At 28.4% G+C, this 27,323-nt stretch overlaps 2 protein-coding genes across 3 annotated transcripts; one reads left to right on the forward strand and one right to left on the reverse strand.

The window, feature by feature from the left end:
- Positions 1-4,530: 4,530 nt before the first annotated feature.
- LOC135923464 (serine/arginine-rich splicing factor 3-like) lies at positions 4,531-5,816 on the forward strand. Of its 2 annotated transcripts, XM_065458221.1 has the most exons (6): positions 4,531-4,627; positions 4,673-4,883; positions 4,928-5,050; positions 5,451-5,483; positions 5,528-5,553; positions 5,715-5,816. In XM_065458221.1, exons 2-6 carry the CDS (start codon positions 4,675-4,677, stop codon positions 5,723-5,725), a joined length of 402 nt encoding a protein of 133 aa, XP_065314293.1. In that variant the 5' UTR covers positions 4,531-4,627; positions 4,673-4,674; the 3' UTR covers positions 5,726-5,816. The 2 variants fall into 2 exon arrangements, with proteins under 2 accessions (XP_065314293.1, XP_065314292.1); XM_065458220.1 differs by having other exon boundaries at positions 5,528-5,816.
- A 3,816-nt stretch (positions 5,817-9,632) lies between these two features.
- Positions 9,633-20,042, reverse strand: LOC135924540 (uncharacterized). Its single transcript, XM_065459602.1, has 4 exons — positions 19,382-20,042; positions 13,400-13,595; positions 11,750-11,982; positions 9,633-11,637 (listed from the first exon to the last, which is right to left on the reverse strand). Exons 1-4 carry the CDS (start codon positions 20,040-20,042, stop codon positions 10,250-10,252), a joined length of 2,478 nt encoding a protein of 825 aa, XP_065315674.1. The 3' UTR covers positions 9,633-10,249.
- Between the last annotated feature and the right edge of the window lie 7,281 nt (positions 20,043-27,323).

The raw sequence follows: 27,323 nt of genomic DNA on the forward strand, positions 1-27,323 counted from the left end.
TATTGATTTTTAAGAGATGTTTTCATCGCTTCAAATATATCGGCGGCCATTAAAATTGTAAAATATCTATTCATTATATATTTTTCATCGTTTCAAATATATTGGGGGCCATTAAAATTTTAAAATATTTATTCATCGTTTCAAATATATTGAGGGCCATTAAAATTTTAAAATAAATATTATTATATATTTATTCATCGCTTCAAATATATCGGCGGCCATTAAAATTGTAAAATATCTATTCATTATATATTTTTCATCGCTTCAAAAATATTGGCGGCCATTTTCGATTTGTAAAAATTTATTTAAAATAGATTTAAATGATTATATAAATGATTTTCTATTCTTTTATATAATTTTTTAAGGGAATTTATTTATTTTACAATTCTTAATATCCTATATAAATTTTAGTTGTTTAATATATACAAGTTTTCTTCATACATCATATTATTGAAATCTCAAGCCTTAAAATTTTAATAGACAAAAGTAAGCTAATCACAAACAAATAAGGGTTTCTATTACGTCAAAGGATCTCAATCACTCACTCTGATTAATCATTTTCTCTTGGCTTCTTAAAATCGTCATTTTATTTATTAGATGTATATATAATTATTGCAGATAATTTTAAATAAATAAAATGTATACAAATTTACTTCATACATCGTATTATTGGAATCTCAAGCCTTATAATTTTAATAGACAAAAGTCAAATCACAAACAAATAAGGTTTTCTATTATGTCAAAGCATGTCAATCACTATCTATCACTCTGATTAATCATTTCCTCTTGGCCTCTTAAAATCGTCATTTTATTTATTAGATGTATATATAATTATATTTTTAGCTGATTAAAATTTAACACTTATATTTATGGAATACAAAATTTTTATACAGATATAAAATTAAGTTTAAAATCAAATCTTAATGTTTAAATTATTATTTTAAACTGAAACAACTATTTTTGTTTGTATATATATATTTTATTGCAATAATATTAAAACTGGCTGATTTCTTAATACTATTTAAATAAAAAGGATATACATAATTTTATTTCAAAAAAACAAGAAAAATATTATAAAAAGAAAATATATCCCAAAAAAGGAAACATAATTATCACAAAAAATTGAGTGTATATTACACTATAATACGATTAAAATGATCTGAAGATGCATTTATCAAATATATATTAAAATTTAAATTTTTTATACAGTCCATTTTTGATAATGCAGAATATGTAATATATTTCATTCCCATTTTTACAATAAATAATAATTGGCGTCTGGAAATACGTAGCAGCTGCTACGATATCTAATTCATACGCCCAAGTTCCAGGTTGATATTTTTTTTGTATCAACCAAATGTTTTATTATGTCCTTCCCCATAAAATCAGTAAAAATATCATTATTTTCCAACAGCATCATATAAGAGATTATAGATCACCTTATAATTGCATGGTGATCCTCGCTGCCTGTGATCTCTTTGCCCAAGCAGTGATTCGGACATTTTTCTACCCTTTCTATCCGCACGTCGTGAGTTCCAGATCAGGATGTTGCCCGACTTCATAAGGGTTTTATCCTTTTGCCTTTTTTGATAATCCCTTTTTTGTAACAAGTATATTTTCTTTTGCCCTTTTCCATATTCTTAATTCTTTTTAATATTTCACTCTCTTCAAAGTCATTCTCAATATTATTATTGATTTCCTTAACAATATCTGGCTCAATTTTCAAATTTCTGATGCCAGCTTTGCGTTCCGACCATACATCATATAAAATGGGGTGAATCCTGTAGATTTGTGGACACTGGTTCGCATTGCAAACAGCCCGGAAGAACACTAGGCCATAGTGTTTGATCATCACTCAAAACCTTTAACATTAAGTATAGTATTATTATTCCTTTCTGTCAACCCAATAGCTTGAGGATGATATGCGCTGCAAATGCGTTGCACCGTCCCTGTCATTTTATGTAGTCTCGTGGCCATTTCACAGACAAACTCTCGGCTTTGATCATTGATTTGTTATATTGTATAAAATCAAAAGTTTATAAATTATTATAAATGCACATTTTTTAACCGATATATATTTATCGGCATCAGACCATAAATAAATTTACAAGTCTCTTTAGCTGTCTTTGATTTCATAGATTCTGCCTCAACCCATTTTGCAAAATAATCAGAGGCAACTGCAATACAAGTGTAGCCATCTTCTGAAGTGGGCAGGCTGCAAAGATCAATTCCTATTAGATCCCATGGAAGAGGTGGTACATATATTGGATATAAAGTAGAAGATATTTTAGAAAATCTTGTATTGGCCTTCTGACATCTATCACATGATTTTATAAAATCAATAGTGTCTTGAAATAATTTTGGCAACCAATATCTATAAACACAAAATTAACAAATTAACACCATAATAAATACCTTTTGAGAGTTTAAGTTGAGTTTTATTAATGCCTAGGTGGGCACCAATAGCTTTAGATTCTAGGGATATATCTGATCCTTGGTGAATAATAGATATTACCCTTTGTTTCTCTGCTTCATCCATTATTACTAAAGCTAATAAATAAATAGAAATTATTATTTTGTGATCACATTTACCTTCTTTATTCTTTATTTTTCTATAAAGAATATCTTCTTTAACAATAAAAATGTTTGCCGTACATCTAAAATTACTTTTTTACCTGGATCATTTTGAAGGATTAAAGGATATTTTCCTGTTACTAGATACTCTTTTATTGTTTGATATTTATCTGTTATTGCTAGATATAAATTAATAATTATAAATCTAAATGTACCAATTTGATTAATTAAAAATTTTGTGATATTTTAAAGCATTAGAAAATTTTCCTGTTATAAGTATTAGCAATAAAGCATTATTTATCTGTTCCTGCTTGATATAAACTTATAATTATAAATTTAAATGTACCAATTTGATCATTATAAAATTGTGATATATTAAAGCAGTAAAGGAAGGATATTTTCTGTCACTAAGTATTGGCAGCAAATGATATTTTTCTGTTACTTATATTCTCTAATTGTTTGATATTTAATTGTTATTGCTTGATATAAATATAATTATAAATTAAATGTACCAATTTGATTGATTAAAAATTAGGTGATATTTTAAAGCAAGTATTGGCAATATAAATACAAATTAAATGTACCAATTTGATTCATTAAAAATTAGGTGATATTTTAAAGCAAGTATTGGTAACAATTGATATAAATATAATTATAAATTTAACGCAAGGTCTATAAGTAGAAAGGCTTAGTAATATGAAAGGCTAAAAAATAATATTGAAAATAAAAATAACAAAGAAAATGATTAATGAGATATTTGATTGATTTATTGCTTTTTTTAGAGAAAAAATATTATAATAACATTTACATTATAATATTATAAAAATATGGAAATTTTAAGATCTTTTCAATTTTTTTAATAATTCTTTGAAATAATTTGCGGTTTTTTAAAATTAATTTTATTATATTAATTTAAAAATTAATTTTTTTAATTAAATTAATATTTGCTTATGATTTTATAAATTAAGTAAGTATACATATATTGTAATTACTTGATAAAAGAAGTATATGAGAAATATAAATTTTTTAAGGTATTTTTAATTTGAGAAAGCATTTAAGAGGGGAAAGGCTAACATCTTAAACGTAGAATATATATATATCATTGAACTCAAAATTTAATTTTCTATCCAAAACCGTTTAGATGTATTTTTTTATGTTTCCGGTTCACAAAATAAATTTTTTGTCGCGAAAGACATTTAAAAAGGAAAGGCTAACATCTTAAAATTAATTTTGAATATAATTATATCAACTCAGAATTTAATTCTCTATGTATATTCATAATATATTCACAAATTTTCCATATTTTAATTCCTCTATTTTTTACGGTTTGAATCAATATATCAAAAAAGAAACAGATACTGGAAAAATTCAATTTTCATACACTAAAGTTAATCGTCCAATACCATGGCGCAAAAAAAACTCCAAATAGATAATAAATTTTTTTAAGGACATTTGCGACCCTACATATTACAAGAAGAGATTATCTTTCATATTTAAGGTTATCAGGTTAATAAAAAAAATATTGTGAAGGTTTAATTATGATATATAGTCGAATTAGATGTTTGAAATAATAATCATATCAACCACTCTTGGCACCTTCGGCAAACTCGCCTTAGCATTTTTCAAAAAATTAGGATCACAAATCAGCAAACTCTCAGATGAACCCCGAGAGGGTTTTTTTCTTCGTCAACGATTATCCATAGCGATTCACAAAGCTAATTATATCAGTTTCTATGGTAGCCTTCTAGCCAAAGAGCTATCATAGACAACGCTTACGTTCTTTTTCATTTTTGTTTCCCTGCATCACACCATCTCCGTTCTTTTTTTTTAATAGTATTATTATATATTTTTATTTTTAGAAAATAAATAAATTTATAATTTAAATTATTGTTATAGGTTTTTACAATTTCAATTCATATAGCTAAAATTAAAATAACATTTTAATTGGATGAATAAAATATATTTAAATCTAAATTTAATAATTTGATAAATAATCTGATCTGTAAATAATAATAATTTTTCGCCACCCTTATTTTTGTTGTTGTCCTGAATAGTAACATTTATAATTAATTATTACTTATCAAATTATTATTATTAGGTATGTCATATATGAAAAACTGTCCTTTAGATTGTAAAGTTTATGTCGGAGATTTGGGCAATGGTGTACCGTCTCATGAATTAGAAGCTGCCTTTAGTAAGTATGGCAGATTAAAAAATGTATGGGTTGCAAGAAATCCACCTGGCTTTGCTTTTGTCGAATTTGAAGACCCTAGGGATGCAGATGATGCAGTTAGAGCTCTTGATGGAACGTAAATTTTATATTTTTTAAAAAATATTGAATTTGTATTTTAAGTAAGATATGTGGTGTCAGGGTTCGTGTGGAATTGTCACATGGAAAAAGTAAAAGCAAAGATTCTGGAGGTCGAAGAAATAATAACAATTCACGTTATGATGATGATCGTGATAGAAGGAGAAAGTATATTTATATTTTTAAAAGTTTTAATTAAGATACTTAGTATAAAAGTTTTTATCAAAAACAATAAAATATAATTCAATTTTGTTATATAGATATCTACTACTACAGTATCATCATTTCTACATACTGCATTAATACATCACCCCCACAACTTCTTTTTTGTACTTTTATATAAATGTAACGGCAATTAATCTTCTCATCATAGTCTTCTTGAAACCCGATAATATCACCCTACAACCAGCCACTTCTTTTTCTACACCCTTCTCACATTATTAATCAAATTTCACCTCTAAGATTAGATCTGCCAATATGTTATAATATAAAAAAAAGGTTATCATACACATACATTAATATAAAAATAATTGGTTATAACATTAATGTTTGAATTTATTTTATATAGTCGGAGATACTCGAGATCGAATAGCCGTGGAAGGTACAATTTACAACTAATTAAATTAATAGTAATATCTCTTATAGGTCCAGAAGCTATAGCAGAGGAAGAGGTAAATATGATTAACAAGATTTTAGCTGTGTGTGATAAGATTTATCTTCATTCAGAAAATTTTTATATAATAAATTTTTATTTATAATAATACTGATCACAATTTTATTATATGTGTATATTTGTAAAATTAATTATAAAATTTATTTTTATATCATAAAGCTGCTTGGTAAGCCATGTTAAGTGGGAACCCTAGATTTATTAATTTTTTACTTAGACTTTATTTGGTAGTACATTTTTATAATAAACAATTTTTAGTTGTTATATTTAATCTTAATATATATTTTCAAATTTTTGTACAATCCTCATTTATCTGTCTACCCTAATCATGTTTTCTCATTTTATTCAGTACCACTATCCTTTTCCCACGTGGTTCTATTCACTATACAGCACAATTTATAAGATCTAGCAATCTCATTTGTGATGTTAAAAACTAAAAATGGTCCAATAATTTAGCCCAAAATAATATAATGTAAGGTCTAGGGATTCTGTTCATAGAAGAAAGGTGTGGATTTCTATATGCCAAATCTTTAGGCTCACATTTATTTTGTCTAAAATCTTTATAGAGCCATTTTAAAAATACCTAAAATTTTAACTATTCAATACTACCTCTTGTGAGGGGGGGGGAGTTAACATACAAATTAGTATGTATTCATACTTTTTCAAATGTACTGCTCATTGCAAAGTGTCTAAAGTGCACTACTTAAATTTTTTAAAGTTATTCCCCTTTTCCTATCTTTTAGTTTTCATATGATAAGTATAAATACTGAAAAGTGCAAACTATTCATAACTTCATTTTAACATACTTTATTACCTCTATTTTTTGTTGGTTAATAATTTCTAAAACCCTATTAAATAGTTTGAAAATATAACCCAAACCAGAGACCCGAATTGCTATTTATAACGTTTCAGGGTTAGAATTTTTTTTTAATTTAAGCAACACCATTGTCTAATTTATTATAAGTATCTATGAATTATATATAAAAAATGTATAAGATTCAAAATAACTAATTTTTAAATATTATTTGAACGTAACATGGATTCCTATTTGTTAGTTGTGAAGATAACACAAATTTTAGCTCCAAAAAGGCTCTTTCTATAGAAACTTGTGTTGCGGGAACTGCCAGTACTATAAGAGCAAGTTTATATAATTCTGGATATTAATATTATTTCGATATCTAAAATATAAAAACTGAACTGTTTTAACATTTTTTTATAAAGGTTCTTTTTACTCCTTCAAAAAATAATTATATTGGTTCGGTTCAGATATATATGATGGTTTAACGCGTTATGGTTCACTCTGGGGTCCCTACATGAGAAATCTAGGAAATAGAGCTCCTTTAAAATTTCAGGAACTTAGATTAAATGAATATTTAAACACTTATTAATATTGGGTCAATAATAGATTGGAGTTTGATATAGTTTTTTTCCATGCAAAATTTTAAAAAAATATTTTATAATTTGAGTTTATTATACGAGTGAAAGAGTTCATTAGTACACATAGCAGATTGCCAACACACTTAACCTTATCATATTCTCTTCATCAAATTTGGTGTGCAAGTCTTGAAAGGATACACATAAAATTTGTGAATGTAATTTAGCATTTATGGCCATCATTTCATGCTGATATGATATTTCTATAGATTCGAGAACTTATCTCCTTATTAATCATCAAGTTTCATTTAATAGTATAATTTATATTATTCCAACCAACCTGAGCCAAAAATTTTTTGTCATCAAAATTAGACTTCAGGTACCCTAACCTTATATGAGAAGGTTAATGTGAGTAATTAGAAACAAAATCCCTGAAAAGCAAGCTAAAATCCTGAGTGGCGTTTTATTTTATATATAATTTTTTTATTTATTTTTGTTTGTAAATTCATTATATTTTTTTTTTATCACGCGCAATAATTTAGTTTGTTAACATTGGCGCAGTGGTTCGACTTAGAATCGTAAGACTCAGGATGAGTCATGTTATTTGTAGTTTAAAGAATTATTTTTTATTTCTGGTATTATAACGTATAAAACAGCCGTTTTCGGCAGATTATTCCTTATTAATGTTTTTATTTTGAATTTAATAAAATCTATTCTACCCGAACTGTTTATGTGAAGAAAAATAATTTTCAAAGCAGCATAACTGCAAATATAAACTATGCAAACCTTGTAGCACAGCTTATTTATCTCTCCTCTTTTAACTAATACCATTCACAGATAGCGTTTCAAAATGAGTGATTCATCTCTTCAATTGTTTATTAATGATTTGGAAGAACTAACATATGGCATCAAATACTGGATTCAGAAATTTAAAACCTTTAAGCAACCTGAGTCATTTTAGACATGGTTTGGAAAATATGATTTAAATATTTAGGTTTGGGGTTTTTTTTTAAAGTACATTAAGGATAGAACAAAGTAATTGATGCTTTTTATTTTTTTTAAAAAAATGTAAATTATTTCTTAACTCACCGAGTAAAAGTGAAATGTCTCAATAGACGCACTTTAATACTATTCAAAATCAATGAGGAAACTGTATAGGTTTGTTTGGGTTCATGTAGTGCTTACGTTAATGCGGTTTGAATTTTCTACAAATTTATCTTGCGAAGACTAATTATGCTAACTCCTAGTTCATGGTATCAAATAAATTTATATATATTTTCAATATTATTGAGTGTTAGATAGTAGCACAAGTCATAAAGGAAGGGTAATTCGATTAGGCAAGCGGACATCGTTATTAAAATTATTATGAGAGGGTATAGATTTTCCTCTTTAGTGTTTGCTTAGAGGTATTAGAGTTATTCGTTTATGAACATTTTTAAAATAACCCTAGAGGTATAATGGCGTTGGGCGAAGTAATGGGACGAATTAATATAATATCGCGTAATGGTAGTCATACTCGTCATTGCTTTTACAATAATTGAGATTTTAGAACTAAATATTTTAAAATATAAAACAATTTTAGAATTCCCCACAGGGTTACCAGATCCTTCGTGTTAAATGAAAAATATGACACAGGACCAGGAGAGGGCCAATAACATGCTTTGTTACCAAATCAATTAGGGATGTACCGATATTTTTTATTGGTTCGGGCCGATATTTCACTCATTTTAATATCGGTTATAGGCAAATTTTTTAAAATTTTCCGATCCAATCCGATATAAAATGGCGTTTTCAATAAAAAATAAAATTTTTAAAAAAGTTATATCTAAAATCATTTATTTTTATAAATAAAATCGTAATCCATTTTTATGTTTATTTTTTTAATAATAATTAATTAATAAACATATTGCCATGTTGTTATTATTTTTGCGCATTCTGTTTTAAAAGTATGCGATAATCTTTTCAGAATCTGTTTTAGTGAAGCTAGTGATATTGACTGTTCCACAGCCGCAGACTGACCTCTGATAAATTTGAAATTTTGATATTTTTAAAAGGAAATCTTTTCAATATATTAATGTTAAATATTATTTTAAATATTTATTTCAAATTTCATAATAAATTACTTATTATGTATATAGATTAATGTTATTACTTATTATATAAAAGTGATTTAACAATAAAAATATTTTATATACTTTTAGAATTGCAATTGAAGTGAATATAAACTATAACTAAATGACATAAGTTATGGTACAGTTAAATTATACATGTTATACTAATAAAAAGTATATTAAAAATTAAAACCATTGGTATCTTTTCAGAATACAAAATTAGATATAATTTCGGTTCGGAAATCGGCCGATACAAATTTAATATCGGGAATATCGGATCGGATCGGTCTCCAAAAAGTGATATCACCCCTAAAATCAATACTAATTTTTTTTAAATGTATTTTTATAAAGCCTGGAAAACTAAATTTATATTTTTTAATCAGTCATTAATTTATTAACATAACTAAAAAGAACGTTTGGCAACTCAAGTTGCACACATCAGAATATTGCCTAAAAATTGAAATTTTATTTACGAGATTAAAGGCATGCAACAAGCGGATCTCACTATAGGTGGAATAAAGAAATTGACACATTATGCGCGCGCATGTGCGGTTAAAAATATACTTTTAAATTAATATGAGCATGTAGGTGAATTTGAAATATTATTCGGTTGAATGGAACAAAACGGGTTTAAATTTATTAATAAAGTATTTATTTGATAATATTGCATATTTTATAAATTTCGGTAAAAAAAATAATATAAATAGACATAAATCAATCAATCAAATAATATGAAAACATTGGGCAGTCGGGTCAAATACAAATTTTATAAAAAATGGGTCGATGGACTTGTAATTAATTTTAGCCAAGGGAAACATGGCGTTCTGGTCAATACTGACTTATTGGAACCTTTAATTAGAGAGATGATGTATAAAAATGATAATACAAATATAAAATACTACCTGAGGAGGATAATGAAATTTTAATATATAAGGAATTAGATAAATAATGACTAGAAGTTTTAATAAGATACGGGGCATAAAAACACAGGGTCATCCATAATGTTTTTTTTTAATGTTTAAAATAATAATAAAAACAGTTAGCTAGGAATGTCTATGAGCATTATCTAAACTCAGCACAAAGATTAATTGATAAGTTGAGCAGAAATTAGTCACCCCCCCCCTTCCAAAAATTTAGTATATAAATAAGGATTGGGTGGTTAATGATTTGAAATAGCGTTTCCGTTTTATCGCTTCTTTTTCCTTCTCCTTATTAGCATAAATCCTGTAAAATTTTGCGAGAAGAGTTTTCGGAAGTCTTCAATCGATAAAACGCGTCGTTCAAGGTGGCTAGCATATTACGTTTAAGAATATATTCCCTTGCCAATGCGCATTGCCTGATACCGATGATGAGCGACATGTTACTCTTAAGATAATTCTCGGATTCGCCATCATCTCGATTAGAACTACCTGCTTCGGTGGTCTGATTAGAGGAAGGACATCGACAACCGCAAAGCGTACCCTCTTTGATGGCGTTGTTTATATCGAAATCGTAGATCATGTAAGGGTGGGTTGGAGCCGATAAATCGGCGGAAACCGATGGGACGGAAAAATGTCTGAGGTGAAACGAATAAGGGTCCGGTGTTAATATGTCGTGATTGGATATCGTCCTGCCATTAGAGATTCTAGTTTGGTGAGGGGCGTGGATACCAACCGTTTCTATAGAGGCCAGCGGGAAAATAAGGAATTTAGAACGAATAGACGACGGGTAAAAATCGGAAAGGGCGAGTTTGTGGGAGATTAACGGGATTTCGAAATTGAAAGGGTTTCCTGAACAAGAGTTTAGGAGCTTATTATCATTTGGGTCCCTAGGTTTGAAAACATCTTCATCGATGTTACTAAGATCTCCAAGTGGTCCAAATGCTGACAAACTCGATAGATTTTTATTATTGTCAGTGTAAAGGCCTTTCTTGGATCCGCAATCGCATTGCTGTTTTGAAGCTCCTTCTTCTCGAATATTCGATTTATTGACCGCTTTCCCCATATACAAACTGCGAAATATGATGCCACAGAGTTCTCGATTCCCATTGTGCCTCAATAAATGAGTCAAGCCTTGAGCGAATGAAACAAAACCAGCCCGAATAGCCAGGTGCGGATATAGTCGATCCTGTCTATTCATCTTGCTTACCCGTTCTTCGGAATTTATCGAAGCTTTTGACCTAAAATGGGCGCGCGTCAATTTTAAACGATTATCATGGTCAGAAGAAGTCAGTGATTCGGCTATATTTGATATACCTTCATTTGTCGTCTCTTTATCATCATTATAATGGTAATAAAGTTCGTCGGTTTCGACCGCTAAATGAGACCGGGGCCAATCGGACCCTTCAATCAAAGCGGTATCTCTTTTAAATCGGAAAAAGAAGGAACTATTTTTTGGCGGTAAATCTCCGCCATAAAAGAGTAGCTCGTCGAAATCTTGGAAAAGGATGGCATCCGTTAAGTCATTGCCATTGCGGAAGAGACAATCATTAACGTTCGCGACTTGCGCATTGTAATGGACAGCCTCTGGAGATCGTAAGTGGGTAGGTAGGATCCAAGAACGAAGATTGATCTGGGCTCGATCTTGGTAATGGCTAAAGAGAGCATGGGCCGGGTTAATTTCTTGAATTATAACATTTTTATTTGTATAAAAAAAATGCATATGATTTGAAAATTTAGGTTATAAAACTCATATGCAAATTTTTATCATATGGTAAATTTTGAATAGCAATACCAGAGTAGTAACTGTTGTTAGCGTACGAAGGAATCCTGTATAAAAACGTTTGCTGAACCCCGTTCAGCTTGTTCCATTCCATCATTTGCAAAAAATTTATGATAAACTTAGCGTCGTCGAAATAGTCGAATAATGGTGGCACGCACACGTTGATACGTAGAGGTGAATTAAGTGACGGAAGTTCGCCGCCGGATTTCGTAGCGGATAACGACATCAAATGCAGCGGAGAGTAGCTTTATGAAGATAATTTAAAATCCTATATATAAAATAGATTAAATCATTTTTTTTAGCGAAGGGAGAGATTTGCCAGAAATTTTATAAAAATATCATTCCGCACTAATTAGGGGAGACTGGAGTTATCCGGTAGTTGGGTTAAAAAGGCAAACAGCTATAACTTTGTCATTTTTACCGCTAATTGTTTCAAATTTGCTCAAACTCTATCAACCATATGTTTATTTATATTAAAGAGAGCTCCCTATTAAAAAAAATAATGATCAAAAACGATTCTTTAGCCCATTTTTTTTTGCTTGGAGGAAAAATAATATCTTCACAATATTAAATTTATATGCCATATTCTCACTTATATCACTTAGAAATTTTTTTAAAATATTAATAGATACTAGGGAAATAAACACTTGTATTTTAAATTGAGTTTTTATTTTTAAATATCGCTAAAGATATTGCTAATTTGATTATGATTTTTTTACAAAAACTCAATTTAAATACAAGCGTTTACTTCCTCAGCATCTATTAGTATTAATTTCAATGCTAAAAAATTTCTAGGAGATAGATTCCCAAATTTTAGCGAGAAACTTATCCCTAATATTACTTCGAAACTAGAAAGGTTTCTACAGCCATTTTAGCAAACTCATTAACCCCCCCCCCCCCCCCCATGCGAGGGTTCCATGGGTAAATGGCAAATAAATGTGCATTGAATTGCGCAGGAAAAAATTGGGTAATGTGTGGCAAAAAGTTAAAACCATAGTAAACGCTAAGACTAGATAAGGCGCATCAAATGTCCCGAATGGGAACATTCAAGTTGCGCTAAGAATGATGCAATGTATGCGTGCCTATATTGTGAAGATTAATAGTTAAATGTTAGGTTTACCATCTTACCCCCGAGGGTATTGTCATCTTACCCAGGGTCGTTGGTAAATAGTAAAAGCACAACTTTTAATTAACCCTAAATAGTGTCCACAGCTTAAATAGGTAGAAAGCCTAAGCTTTTTTTTTATTTATTTAGTCTATGATGTGGCTATCCAATGATACAATTGGATTTATCTTCTAAAACAAAATTTTAAAAGCAAAATACCTGCCGTTTAACCCCGGTCTCCCCTATTATGATAATCCATTCCTTCGTTAAAAAAAATAACAAATAAAATGAAATAAACGGTTAAAGGCTAGATTTAACAATACCCTCCCAGGGCCCGTGATTAATAATTTTTGCTTGATAGGCATTTGTAGGGGGGGGGGTTACCTAAATGTATCTGCAGATTTCTGTTGGTAGGGGATATCAGTAAATTATTTTTCTGGGTTCTGATCCATTCCCAAGTATTCCCAAAAGTAAGCCCCCCCCCCTTTATTCTTATATAAAACATTTTAAGATTGTTCGCTTCTGTTTAATTATAAATTTTTGTTTTTTTAACTCACTTAAAATGATTATCGGGAAAAGCAGACGAGTTTGACGAGAATATATTCTCATTGAATTGGCTTCCGGTTTTATTTTCGATTAGGTATTCGGAATTGGGAACCGTTATTCGTACGAATTTCAGATCAACGTTTCCTACCACAATATTCTCAAACTCGAAAGGGTAAAGTTGGTTGGCTGCAAAACCATGGCTTAAGCCTATATTTAATATGATAATTTAGATAATAGCCATTTAAAACAATAATCAATATATAGAATGTTGTAATTGTGGAAATATTCAAATTTACAAGATTAAGAAAAACGCCAGACAGGCAAATTACTTTTAAACAAAATTACGAAGCCGAAAGATATTCATATCTACTCAAGAAAAAGAATTAAATCTCGGTACAAATTGAGACTAAAATGTTGATTAAAGAAAAAGGATATATAATGGAGAAATTATGATGCGAAAAATGATGATTAAATTATAATTTTTTTAATCTTTAATCTTTAATTTATATTAATTTTATTTTTCTTTTATTTTGATTATGTTTTTACCTTATATTTAAGTATTTAATAAAGATTTAGTAAAATTTTAGTTCTAAAAATTCCATTATTTTACAATGATGTTGGAGAGTGGAGGCGACAGGGCAAATTCAACAATTCAGTCTAATTAACCCTGAAAAGAAATTCTAAATAAAGGGGGAAAGGGGATGTATGAAAAGAGTATCGACACTAAGACAAAGAAGAAGAGCAATAAAACAATGGTATCAATATTAATGGTCGTATTTCGGAAAAGAATAGAATTAGTCATTTAGCTAAAAAGAATTCGTCACAAGAGATCGTTATACGTACAAGTGATCGATGTAGCTAAACGAAATTCAATTTTTATTAAAGATATACGTTTAACTGTTATTTAAGTTGATAATATTTAGCAAAATATCAGGTTGTTGATTAACCAAAATCTTCATAAAGAGAAACGGCTTTTCGTCATTAGAAAATATATGTCGCAATCGAGCTCAATTAGAGATCGGATTTTTATTTTGGATCAAAAGATACAAGAAATTAGGGCTGTGCCGATCCACATATTTTTCACCCATCCGATCCGATATTTTCCGATATTGGTTCAAAACCGATCCGATACCTATCCGATATTTATATTAATTTTTCACCACCCCTCTTTGAACCAAATGTAATTAATAAATCAATATTATTTATGCATAAAAGAATTATGCATAATTTAATTTTTTTATTTCAACAATAATTTTAAAAAAAATATATAATAATATATCCATTTTATGTTGGTTTATAAAATTGTAATATTTAATATATAAAATTATAATATATTAGATTTTTTTTAATAAATATAAGAGCCTCTAGATTTTCAGGCAATAGGCTTCTACGATGAGGACTATCAATATCCCCTGCCGTACTGAAGGCAGACTCAGATGGGACACTTGTTGCTGGAGGAGCCAAAAATTTACGTGCAAGTGTTGATAAAGTTGGATATTTTACAGCATTAACTCTCCAATATTCAAGTGGATTCACTGGGGATATAATATCAATATCATCAATGTTATTCGAGTTTTCTAAATAAATAACACAAATATAAAATTAGCATTTATAAAATAGTGGGTTTCATACAAACCCAATCTTTTGTTGATTTTGAAAAATCACCCAAACAAATGGGTCAATCATAGCCCAACCAAGCAATATTTAAATTAATATGAAAAATATGTTGTTATACTTTCTATATATAAAGATTCTTTTAAATATTCCTTGATTTCTATTAGGTATGGCAGGTCATCATTTACATTACTATCGATTTCATTTATTACTAGTTTTTCTATGATTTTCAATTTATAAGCATCCCTTAAATTAAATTTGCATTTTTTAATGTTATGTGGAACATTTTTCTCATTGTCATTACCTAAGTTAACAATAAAATCTAAATTTATTTTAAAAAATATAAAACCTGGCGAATCTTTATTAGAAATTGGAAGTTGAACATTATCATCACCTTTAAAAAAAGACTCACATGCAGTCCTGAGCTTTTCTATGTATGATATGTTTTTTGGAAAAAATAAATCCTTATATCGAGGATCAAGTAATGTTGCGACAACATAATTGTCATCATCATAAATATCAAAAAACCGAGTTTTTAATTGATTATTAGTGGTATTCTTCATAGTCTGCACACCTCTATCTGTGTCCCCATTAATTGTTAATTCACTTTTCAGAATTTCAACAAAGGGTATAACATTGCTAATTGAACATGATTCCGTACTTATTTCTTTCGTTACTCTCTGAATTGGTTCAAGAACATCAATTACCCTTTCTGCTAATTCCCACTCATATAATGAGAGATTTCCCAAATTAGGATTATCGATAATGAACAGCTGTACCGCCCTTTTTTGTTCTATCAATCTTTCGAGCATATAATAGGTAGAATCCCAACGGGTGGGCACATCCTGGATTAATTTGTGCTGGGCTAGACTTAATCGAATTTGGATTTCTTTTAGACAATTTTGTGCAATAGAAGAATGTTTAAAGTGTCCTACTATTTTTCTAACCCGGGCAAGCATGTCAATAATAGATCTCTGTGATAAAATTGCTGCCTGTGCAACCAATTGCAAACTATGTGCAAAACACGAAACGCTTTGAAATTTCCCATTTATCATGGCCAAAGTTATATTGGGTGCATTATCTCTAATGATTAGGTGTATTTTATTTTTCTTTATACCCCAATAATTAATAATTTCATCTAAAATTTGAGCAATATTTATTGCTGTGTGCGACTCATTAAATGTTTTAACATTTAGAACTCTATTAATTTTTTGAAAATTTTGGTTTATATAGTGGCATGTTAATGAGATGTGAGAATCGCCACCTGAATTTCTAGTCCATATATCTACCGTAAAGGATAAAAAAGAATCGTCAACCAAAATTTCTTTACGAATTTTTTCGGAGAGTTTTTCATATATATCCGGAATAACTCCTTGCGAAAAATACTTTCTATTGGGAATTTTGTAATTTGGACATAAATGATGTAAAAGCCTTTTAAAGCCTATATCCTCCAAGATAGAAATGGGCTGGTAGTCACACGCTATCATTTCTCCTATAAATTTAGAAATTATTATTGATTTAGGATCAGAATGTTTCCAAATATTAGTTTTATTAAGAATGGCTGATATTGTTGGCTGACTTTCAGGGCTCTTTTTTTAAAAAATTTGATTTGTTTTTTCTAATATTTCTCGTTCTTTTTGTGTTAGCTCTTCGAATTCCTTTTGATGGCAACGCTTCAGATGTTTCCTAATGTTAGTTGTATTGAACGAATTTTTCAGTATTCCTCCCCGTGAAATTAGAATTCCGCAGATGACGCATTTTGCAAAATTACCTTCATCTTTATCAAAATATTTCCATAATTCAGAAACCAACCATATTTAAAATAATTTTTATTTAAAGTATAAATAATAAAATTGGTGTTATTTTTTTAAAAAATTAAAAATAAATAAAACTTTGGGTGTTCCTTTCTATTTTTAGAAAAAAACTTGTAAAATCTATTTAAAAAAATAAATAACATTTGCATTGTTTAAAAAAAAAATTATTTATAAAATATTATTAATGTAAAATAGAAACTGGAAAAAATTTATTTTTTTTTTAAATATTTAAAAAAAATTTTTTTTATTAAAAAATAATAATTCAAAGTTTCATTACTCAAAAGTTTTATAAGAATTGCATTTTTAGTAAAAGGATCGGATCGGGTTTTTTACAGGTATCGGGCCGATCCGATATTTTTGAAAACGCCGAATATCGGGACCGATCCGATATTTAATATCGGCACAGCCCTACAAGAAATCATTATCGTATAAGAGATCTTAAGGCAACGTGGATATCTTAACAAGCGACTAGGTAGAACAAGTGGTCAAGACCAGGATGCTATCGTTAATCGTTGACAAATTATCGCCAATTGCTTATCAAAACTTTAGTATAGGATAAAAAATCGATGATCTTAGAAACAAGAAGTCGTGGAAACAATCGTTACTCGCAAACAATTATCGTCAGTCGTTTACCGTCATTAGTTACTAGAAACCGTTAGAAACAAGCAAGGACTAGGATAATTTGGGATTAAAACGAAATATAATTTAAAGAGCTAGAAGAGTGCATCGGGAATCATGATAACAGAAGTATCGAGTTCGTCAATGGCCTATAGAGATCAAGAGATAATCGTTTACAAGGGGTTGACAAGAAACAGAAGGAATCAAGAATTTCAGAGTGTAATCAAATACAAACAGTCCTTAGAAGTGAAGAATATTAGACAATAGACCGCTGTCGTTAGAAACTAGAAGACATTAAAGATTAAGACGAATAGATTCGGCGGAGAAACAAGATCAGTAAAGTCAAAATCGGAAGAAAGGAGATCACTCGCAGAATGGTGGGACTAATCTAAGTGGAAAGGTGTTGTAATTGTGGAAATATTCAAATTTACTAGATTAAGAAAAACGCCAGACAGGCAAATTACTTTAAAACAAAATTACGAAGCCGAAAGATATTCAAATCTACTCAAGAAAAAGAATTAAATCTCGGTACAAATTGAGACTATGCAAATGTTGATTAAAGAAAAAGGATATATAATGGAGAAATTATGATGCGAAAAATGATGATTAAATTATGATTTTACGAACTTAATTTTTAATTTTTTTATATTATTTTAATTTTTTAGTTTAATTTCTTATTTATTTATGTAATTAGTATTTATATTAATTAATAAAGTATTAGTAGTTAATTTATTTATACTATTTATTTTATTCTCTAAATTCTTTCAACCACTATAATTGTTGGCCGAAACATTATATTCTATGGACATATTCAGTCTACTTAAAATACTAAAATGTTACATAGAAAAACGTTGGTAAGGCTAAATCTTTAAGCCTAACCACCCCCCCCCTCCCCAATTATATGGAGTTAGTTTAAAGTGGTGCTCAGAAACCATGCTTACCACAGCTGTAGCCAGGGGCATGAAAATAAAATCCCGTTTATGTAAATTTACAAGTCTCCTCAGATAGCATTTAATTAAAAATTATCTCCTTACTCAACATTTAAAAGTTCATGCAAATTTTTCAGAGTTCTTAAAGTATCTGGATACACGTTAATAAAAGTATCTTTATTCATTTTAAGATTCATTTAGATTTTTATTATATTAAAAATAATAATTATTGAATTAAATTTCATTTAATAATATGTCCGAATCTATTTTATCGTAAAAACAAACATCAGACAAATTTGATTTTCGCAATGTTGACAATAAGGTATATTTTATATTATATTATATAATATATTTATTTTATATATATTATTTTTAAAAAATATACACATGATTATATATTTACTTTTTGAATTCTGAGCCTTTATTATAGGGTATTCTTAGTTTAGTCATTTAAAAAAAAATAGGATTTTTTATATTTTTTAATAGTTCAACTATTTTTTTTGTAATTAATATAAAATCTTCTTAATCCTCCTGGAAAGTTATTCATGATTCTATATTTTATTTTTTAAAATTTGAGGCTTTTTAAATAGGGGATCTCTTAGTTTCCTCAAAAACAAAATGTTGGTTTTTCAATACTATTTTAAAAAAATAATTTTTTTGAATTAATTTTTACATATTCTGAATCACGTTGAAAAGATAAATTACAGAACCATTTTCTAAATCATATTGAAGAGTTATATTATTCTTTATATGATATGTGCATGTTTAATAGGGGCTTCCTAGTTCACAAGGATTCTTATTTAAGTCAAGCCCTGATGTAAGCCTGGTGATATTGTAACTAGTTGGCAGAAAGTTTTGAATCATTATTTGCCAAATCTAGAGGTTTTCATAATACTAATTTGATTAAAATTTTAAAAATTATCCAAAAATGGACTTCTAACAACACTAGTTATATTACTTAGATTTAAGTTATTTATTATAATCCTTATGATTCAATGTTTTTAAAACAAATGTTAACCTTCAATTAAAGTGACACCAAGAGGGAAAGAGCTAAGTAACCAACCATTATCATAAGATTTGTACTTTAAAGTATTTGAGGATTGATTTTGTAGGATTTTGGAAATGAGATTTGAATTTTTAGAAAATAAATTTGATATGCCATCTTTCAATGGACAGTAATAAATAGTAGAGGCATATATTTTTGAGTGATGCTCTGGTAATTCTTTTTTGATAGCCTTTACAAATGCTTGTTGGATTCCAAAAAATTCAGTATTAAATACCACATGACAATATATATTGGGAATATAGGAGGCAAAGTGACGAGAAAATATAGCAAAACATTTAATACAAAATTCTTGAATTTTTATTAAAGCCAAATATAAAAATTTATAAAGCATTAAATGCTGACTTTCCCATATAGCGGAAGCTGGCTCAGTCCTAGTGAGTGTAACTATCTTGACACCTTTAAATTTTTTTGCTTGATTTTGATTATCAATTATTATAAAATAGGGATCCCAAAATGCAGAATAAACATAAATTTCTGTATTAGAAAGAGGTATTTGATTCCAAGAATTGACTGGATAAGTTTGAATTCTTATATTATGTAAATAGCTTTCTAAACATTCATTTACACAAGGAAGTAAAGTTCTATAGCTATAATTAAAAATCTCTTGATTCATTTCCTTTTTTAAATTGAGTGATTTTTTGCAATTGATCCATATAGTTTTGTAGTTGATAATATCATAATATTTATAAACTAGGTTACTTGACAGATTGTTAATACTATATGATGATAATATGGATACTTGGTTAAGCCCTATGTAATAAAGGAAGAAAACCAGCACCAGTATAGAAAATAAAACATATTGATATTTTGAAACCATAAATATATTGTCATGTGCTCTTAAATAGTTTTATTATTATCTAAAATGGTCACATATAAATTTCAAAATTTATATTGAAAATGTAATACATGATACGTGATAAAGAACGTTTTTGCCCTCTAGTTGTGGATACAACAGAACTACATTAAGTTTTTCTCACAATCCATCTAACTGGACAAATTAAAAAAGGGGATAAAAATGAGGAGTCCTTAACACGTTTGTGGGCAAGCCGCACGTACTTGTACGCGTAATAGTCCTAAGACTATTACTTAAACGTCTGTGGGCTGATAGGGTCAAAATAAGCACAGCCTAAAAATAAATAAATCCATTTATTCACTATACCACCAGGTGCAATTTTATCACCCATTAGGAATCGAGGCTTATCGTGTTTTAACTAATATATAGATCCCATACATGATGTCTGCAAATTTTATTAGAATGGATGGTAATGGATTCAACTAGAATAGTAATTTAAATGGAGTAATTAATTATTTATTAGTTCCGTTGCCTGCAGAATAGTGATAAATGTTGAAATATAATATAATGATATAATATAATAATAATAATGTATCTGACGCTCCAGTAATTTATATTTAAATAATATGATTAGTTTGCTTAAATAATTTTTTTTAATCTTAAATGTTGATGGTATATCCTTATCTTGCGTCCTATAAGAGAAACTCTTGTATGTTAATATTGTTTGTACTAATTTCAGTGATTACTGAAGACCTCTTATTATTATATAATCGGTTTATGGCTATTATTATCATTATTCTTGCCATTATTCTTAATTTTAAAAAAAAATATAAAATTGCCATTAATAGAATACGGTCAATTTAACATGAAAATAATTCAAAAGATGTAAGGTCTTCACAAAAATTATCCTTAAGTTTGAAAAAGCGCGAAGATAAAATAATAGAATAAGGAAGTGCTTTCGATGTCTTACGTCATCATCTTGTAGGAGATTGATACCGCACCTACTTCTAAGTTGTTAAATAAATCCTCAAATAATTGATAAAAATTTTGTATTATCTAATTCGAGAGGAAAGTTGTTTACAATTGAAATAATTCCATCCAAACCATTGGTGAGGGATGAGACAAACGCTTTCCCAATAAAGTTGTCAGCAAGTTCTACAAGAGATAAATTGTATGGACATACACAAGAGAATTGATTTGATAAACAAGCGCAATTATCCTTTGAAATGAAACCATGTCAGTAAATGGGCATGCTCGAAATCATCAATCCCATCTATAATTTCAAATAGCAACCACGTCCATAAATGGGTATGCCAAATGATATTCTCCAATTACGATAGACAATATTTATAAAAGCGTTGGAAAATTATTTACCAAAGGAATTGGGGTGACTTTTTAAAAAGAATATTTTTTTACATTTACACAGTGGCGTCGCTAAGGGCGCGCAAGGACTCGAGCCCCCTGAAAAATTTGAATAGCCCTCTGAAGAAATTTTTTTTTTTAATGATTCCTTAATACCCCCTTGAACTAAAAAAAAATTTTTTTAATTGCTCCCTGAACGATTTCTTTTATAATTCTATTAAGTAATATATAGATTTAATTTTATTATTTAAAAACAATAAGGCTATCTAAATTTTTATTAAATATACTATTTTAATTATTAGATTAGATTAATAATATAAATTATATTTTATACTATGCCAACTTGCGATCAAATTCTGTGTTAAAAATAGAATATCAATATCACTCACTAAATATTAATTTGGCATTAACAGTAGAAGCTTAATTGACTTTTATTATTTAAATTTTTATATAACCCTAATTAAATAAATATAATCATTTATTAATTGAAAATTAACAAATTTAATTTTGTAATTAGCCGAGTTTAACATCACTAATCAACTATATTATTGATTTTTAAATTTAATTATCATGTCTCTTTCTAAAATTATTTTCAAGGTCCAAATCCAAATAAGTATAAGATATTTATTTATAAAAAGTAAGTAGACATATATTTTATAATCCTCTATTATATATAATTATTTATAAAATATTAGGTAAAATGCCACTTTTGTAGACGTATTTGACAGTTATATATAATAAATATAAGTAACAATTTGCATTCAACTATTTAATGCCATTTATTTATTTATAAATAATTTTAAAAATTAAACATTTTATTAATCATTCTGCAATAATTGTAATAATTATATCATTTCCATTCTTTTTACGTGAATTTAGGAAAGCTAATTTTTTCTTTTTCGAAAAACAGTTTTGAGTTAAATTTTTAATACGAATATATTTTTGATATTTATAAACTACTATTATTTTAAGATATAGTATACCAAGTAGAGATGGTGCGACAATAATATATAAAATTTTAATTTCTATAATGTTATCACTCTAGTTCTTATTTTATAGTTACAAAATGTTTCATTTCTAATATGGCATCCTTGCAGTGTAAATAACTCAAGGTTTCAATATATTTGCATAATTTCTTTTAAAGATTTATAGTGTTTTTGTTTCATCAATTTATCTAACATAATAAATTCTGATATGGGTTACCATCATGGGTGTCATGGCTATGACTGTAAATTAACCAGCATCTATTATTTGTGTGGCTATGTAATTTAAGATTATTATTACAGCTACTGAGAGCATATGATTGCATATTTTAGATAAGCAATAATGGTCAACTGTGTAGTCGTTTTTATATCATTAAAAATGGATGATAATCTTTTATAAATTTAATATGTCACTATAATTTTCTCGATTACTTATCTAGCTTACATCATGTAAGAGGTAGCTCTAACCCCCATATTGTTTTATGATTTTTGGTCGTTCATATTCTCTTCGAGAATTGTTGATTTGGTAAGACTTATAAATTTCTTCTTTTCTTATTAGTTTATTCTATAAAACAGTGTCTACTGTAATAAATAGATTTTGTATTAAAAAATTATTATTTTTAGATATGTTTAATTATTTATATGCTAGTTTATTTTGTATGCAAAATATAATAAATGACAAAATATGAATTTCAGAATAATTGTTTAGAGTTAGCAAATTTTAAAAAAGTATAATGTACTAATATAAAACCCGGCCGAAGGCCGGGTATGCGAGCCGAAGGTCCGCATATTAGGTGGTATGGGGGCGAAGGCCCCCATAAAAATTTTAGTTGAGCCCCCTGAGATTGTAAAGGCTAGCGACGCCCCTGCAATTACATAAAGGTTTATAGGTCCCTTTTGCGATAAAATAATTTTTATGACATATTTTATCAGCATTTTTATATTTACACAAGTATTTTATAGGTTCCTTTTGGGATAGAATATTGTTATATAAAGCTATGTTTAGCATTTTGAAGTTTACATGAGTCTTTTTTTTGTTTGGGAACATTTGGATAATATTTAGTGTATAAACAGTTTCTGTGGAACTGAGACTTTTTAGATTTTGATGTACATGCTCGTGGCTTACTAAAGGTCGGTATACTACATTTTTATATTTATTATCATTTTTTTTATTATTAATTATAAAAAATGTCAATCATTAGTTATAAAAAATTTAAAAATATTCTTATTCAATGTTTATTTATGAAAATTAAAGACAATATGAAGGAATATTATATTAGATATTTGGCAATATACTCATCACTTTGTGGTAATGGGCTTGAGATATTTTTAGCGCAAAAACATTCGCGGTAAAAAAATAGCCAATAAAAGTTTCGCAATAATTTATTCTCAATAAAGATTTGTCTAAATGTATTCGCTCTTAAAATAATCACGGACATAAATTTGAAATGTTGGATATTATTTTCTTTGATTTGTATGTCTCGTGGAAAAAAAATTGAGGAATTGGTTTCGTCATAAAAGTTTAGCAAAAAAGTGACACTTGATAAAATTTTCGGTGAATTGCCCTGATGCTGATATATAATTGTTAAATTTGCAAAAAAATTTTTACCTGATTCATCATCATTAAAATTAAAAAATTATTAGGTGATAAGCATGAAAATATTTTCAAGCTCATCAATATTAATATTACACCTGTAGAAATAAGTATTATTCATATATATTTTTTATAAAATAAATTATAATATTAGAGAATAATAATATAATAATTGGAGTCTCGAATTGCATTTTAAATGGGTAAATGATTTTAAGGGTTAGATATAAAAAAAAACTTATAAAATAATAAAAGTAAAAAAATTGATACGATTGGAACTTAGTATTATACCAGAATAGTGTAAATATATTCCCCTTGGGATTCATGGACCTTAACCAAGATCTTATATTTAATCATACACAATAAACCTCTTTGACAAATTTGGAAACTCCAATAGGTAAAGACGAGTCTCATCTTTGCCGATATTTCAGGGGAGATATCTCTCATGCGTACACTAACGCCTCTCTTAGCCAACCAAGCTTTCCCATAATTCTGAGGATTTTGTATAAACTCCTATCCATGCTAGATTTTTAATATGTCATCCAAATTGGGGGTATTTACAGGCTACCTTACTAAACAAATCTGGTGGCATTGATATAAGGTTGCCTCATACATTCCATGGTGCATTCATACCCCCTTACCTTCCCAGGGACCATTCTCTACTCTTCTCCAAATCTGAAGGTAGCGGTTAAGAATTTATCGAAGCTTTTTCATCGACAAATCTTGATCATGAGCTACGCCATGCCATTGGTCTTAGACTCAATTGCGAAATACTTATACCCTATCACTCTTCGCAACTCATTAGACATTCAAAGTGTAATTATACTTTAGCCAGGGCCTAAAAATCCAAAAGTCTCATCGACTCTAGAACCCACTGGACTATACAGTTCCAATGCAAACTGCCAGATGGTTCTACCATGATCCCTTGGAAAAAGGGAGAATTCCTAACCTGGAATTCCTCGGGTATTGATTCTCTTGATCCTTTCAATATAAAAGTAAATACTCTCCTAGACACTGAGTCGAATAAACTCGCTAAATATGAAACATCTACCTATCATAGCCACCATTTTAATATCATTCGGCTTTCGCGCCCTAGCCCTATTTTTAAAATGTTGAAACCCCAGATTTCAGCTAGGATTGAGGATACCAATGAAGATAATTACCTACGTCGGAGGATGGCTCCAAGTATAGTAAAAAAAAAAATAATTATCTCATTTTAATATTTTCAATAAACCGGACCCCATAAATGAACATTCCATGCTTGGGATACATTTTGAATCATTGTGCTCAAGAATGGATACATGGACGAAGCCTCCGTTATCTCTGATCGAATTAGCGTCTACATGATCGGGGGGGGTAGGAACAGTTTGCATCCTAATATCTATAAAGGGGTAAGGGGTAGGGGGTATGGGGTAGGCATTTTGGGGGGTAGGCTATAATAATCTAGAAAATTTTCCATTACATTTTTAAATTATCTATGGATAACATTTTGGTATATAGGGGGGGGGGGTAGATATACATTTTTGAGGGGAGTTTGCAACCAGTTAATATACTGTCATGTAGACGCTGGATCGAATGAAAGGAAAAACAACTGGAAAAAATAAGATCACCATACTAACACATCAGTGCCTTCAAATTTGTACCATTGATTTATAATATATTTTATAATTGATAACACTATTTCCAAAATGATTGGTCTTAAAAAAAATAATTTTAACTCAAAATATTTGCGAATTTTTTTTTTTAGATAAAATCTAAAATGCAAATGGAGGGAGCAAAATAAACATTTTTACGAAATATTTTTCAATTTTATTTCATGAAAATTTTATTAAATAAAAGCAAAATGAACAGGGTTACCACAACTATAAAATCAGAAAATTATATAATTTAGACTCAATCTTCAAAAAAAATAATTTAAGCTGAAATAAAAAAAAATTCTAATATTTAACTGGTAATTTTTTTTTCATGCATATTTTATAATAATATTTTTTTAAATATAAAATTTAAATAATGTGAACAACGGTAGTGATTGTAAAAATCGGATAATTTCAAAGATAATGCATATATATATTGCAAAATTTGCAAATAAAATGACCCAAAATTGATAAGATTTTAATATTTTTAAATGCAATTTTTTTTTATTTAAATGTATTTAGCGGAAAAACTAAAATTAATAGAAATAAAATCTTAAATATGTCAAATGGAGCACTTTAATTCTAGACCGACTATATTTCGGGTTCAATTATAATTAGAATAACAAGATCTTTCTTTCTTTCTTTCTTTCTTTCTTTCTTTCTTTCTTTCTTTCTTTCTTTCTTTCTTTCTTTCTTTCTTTCTTTCTTTCTTTCTTTCTTTCTTTCTTTCTTTCTTTCTTTCTTTCTTTCTTTCTTTCTTTCTTTCTTTCTTTCTTTCTTTCTTTCTTTCTTTCTTTCTTTCTTTCTTTCTTTCTTTCTTTCTTTCTTTCTTTCTTTCTTTCTTTCTTTCTTTCTTTCTTTCTTTCTTTCTTTCTTTCTTTCTTTCTTTCTTTCTTTCTTTCTTTCTTTCTTTCTTTCTTTCTTTCTTTCTTTCTTTCTTTCTTTCTTTCTTTCTTTCTTTCTTTCTTTCTTTCTTTCTTTCTTTTTTCTTTCTTTCTTTCTTACTTTCTTACTTTCTTTCTGCCTAATTTCAAAAACAAAAAATTTTATAAAATAAAAATTAAAATAAAAAATGATTCGATTTGAAATAAAATTCCGGCTTAAATTATTAATAAAATTTTTTTTAAAAAAAATAACATAATAATTTTTTAATGAAAAAAATTTAAAGTAACGAGTAACGTTTTGCGTTACCGTTACTCAAAACTTTAATTTACCCAAACTTTGTCATGCCGGCCAGGAATTAAAGATCTGTCGATCAATCTATTAAGATTGTCATGTGGCAAAAAATGGCCGCTCCCCTTAAAGGCAAGGAAAACAATGCCCTAGGAAATGGAACTTTGCTTATTTCAGGCAACGCAAATATCAACAAACGGGATGAGGCAACCTAGCCTATGGCCATTGGCAATTTGAAACTCATCGTTCATGAGTAACATTTCCTTTTATTACTACTTCGGATCGCGTCTAGCCATTGGTCGTTAGGATTTTTTTTTGCGCGTTTCTTATTAAGTTGAAGGTTAGTTTGATCGGAGCA

This window comes from Gordionus sp. m RMFG-2023, chromosome 2 (genome assembly GCF_954871325.1).
Source record: "Gordionus sp. m RMFG-2023 chromosome 2, tfGorSpeb1-WG-v2, whole genome shotgun sequence".
Lineage (NCBI taxonomy): Eukaryota > Metazoa > Nematomorpha > Gordioida > Chordodea > Parachordodidae > Gordionus > Gordionus sp. m RMFG-2023.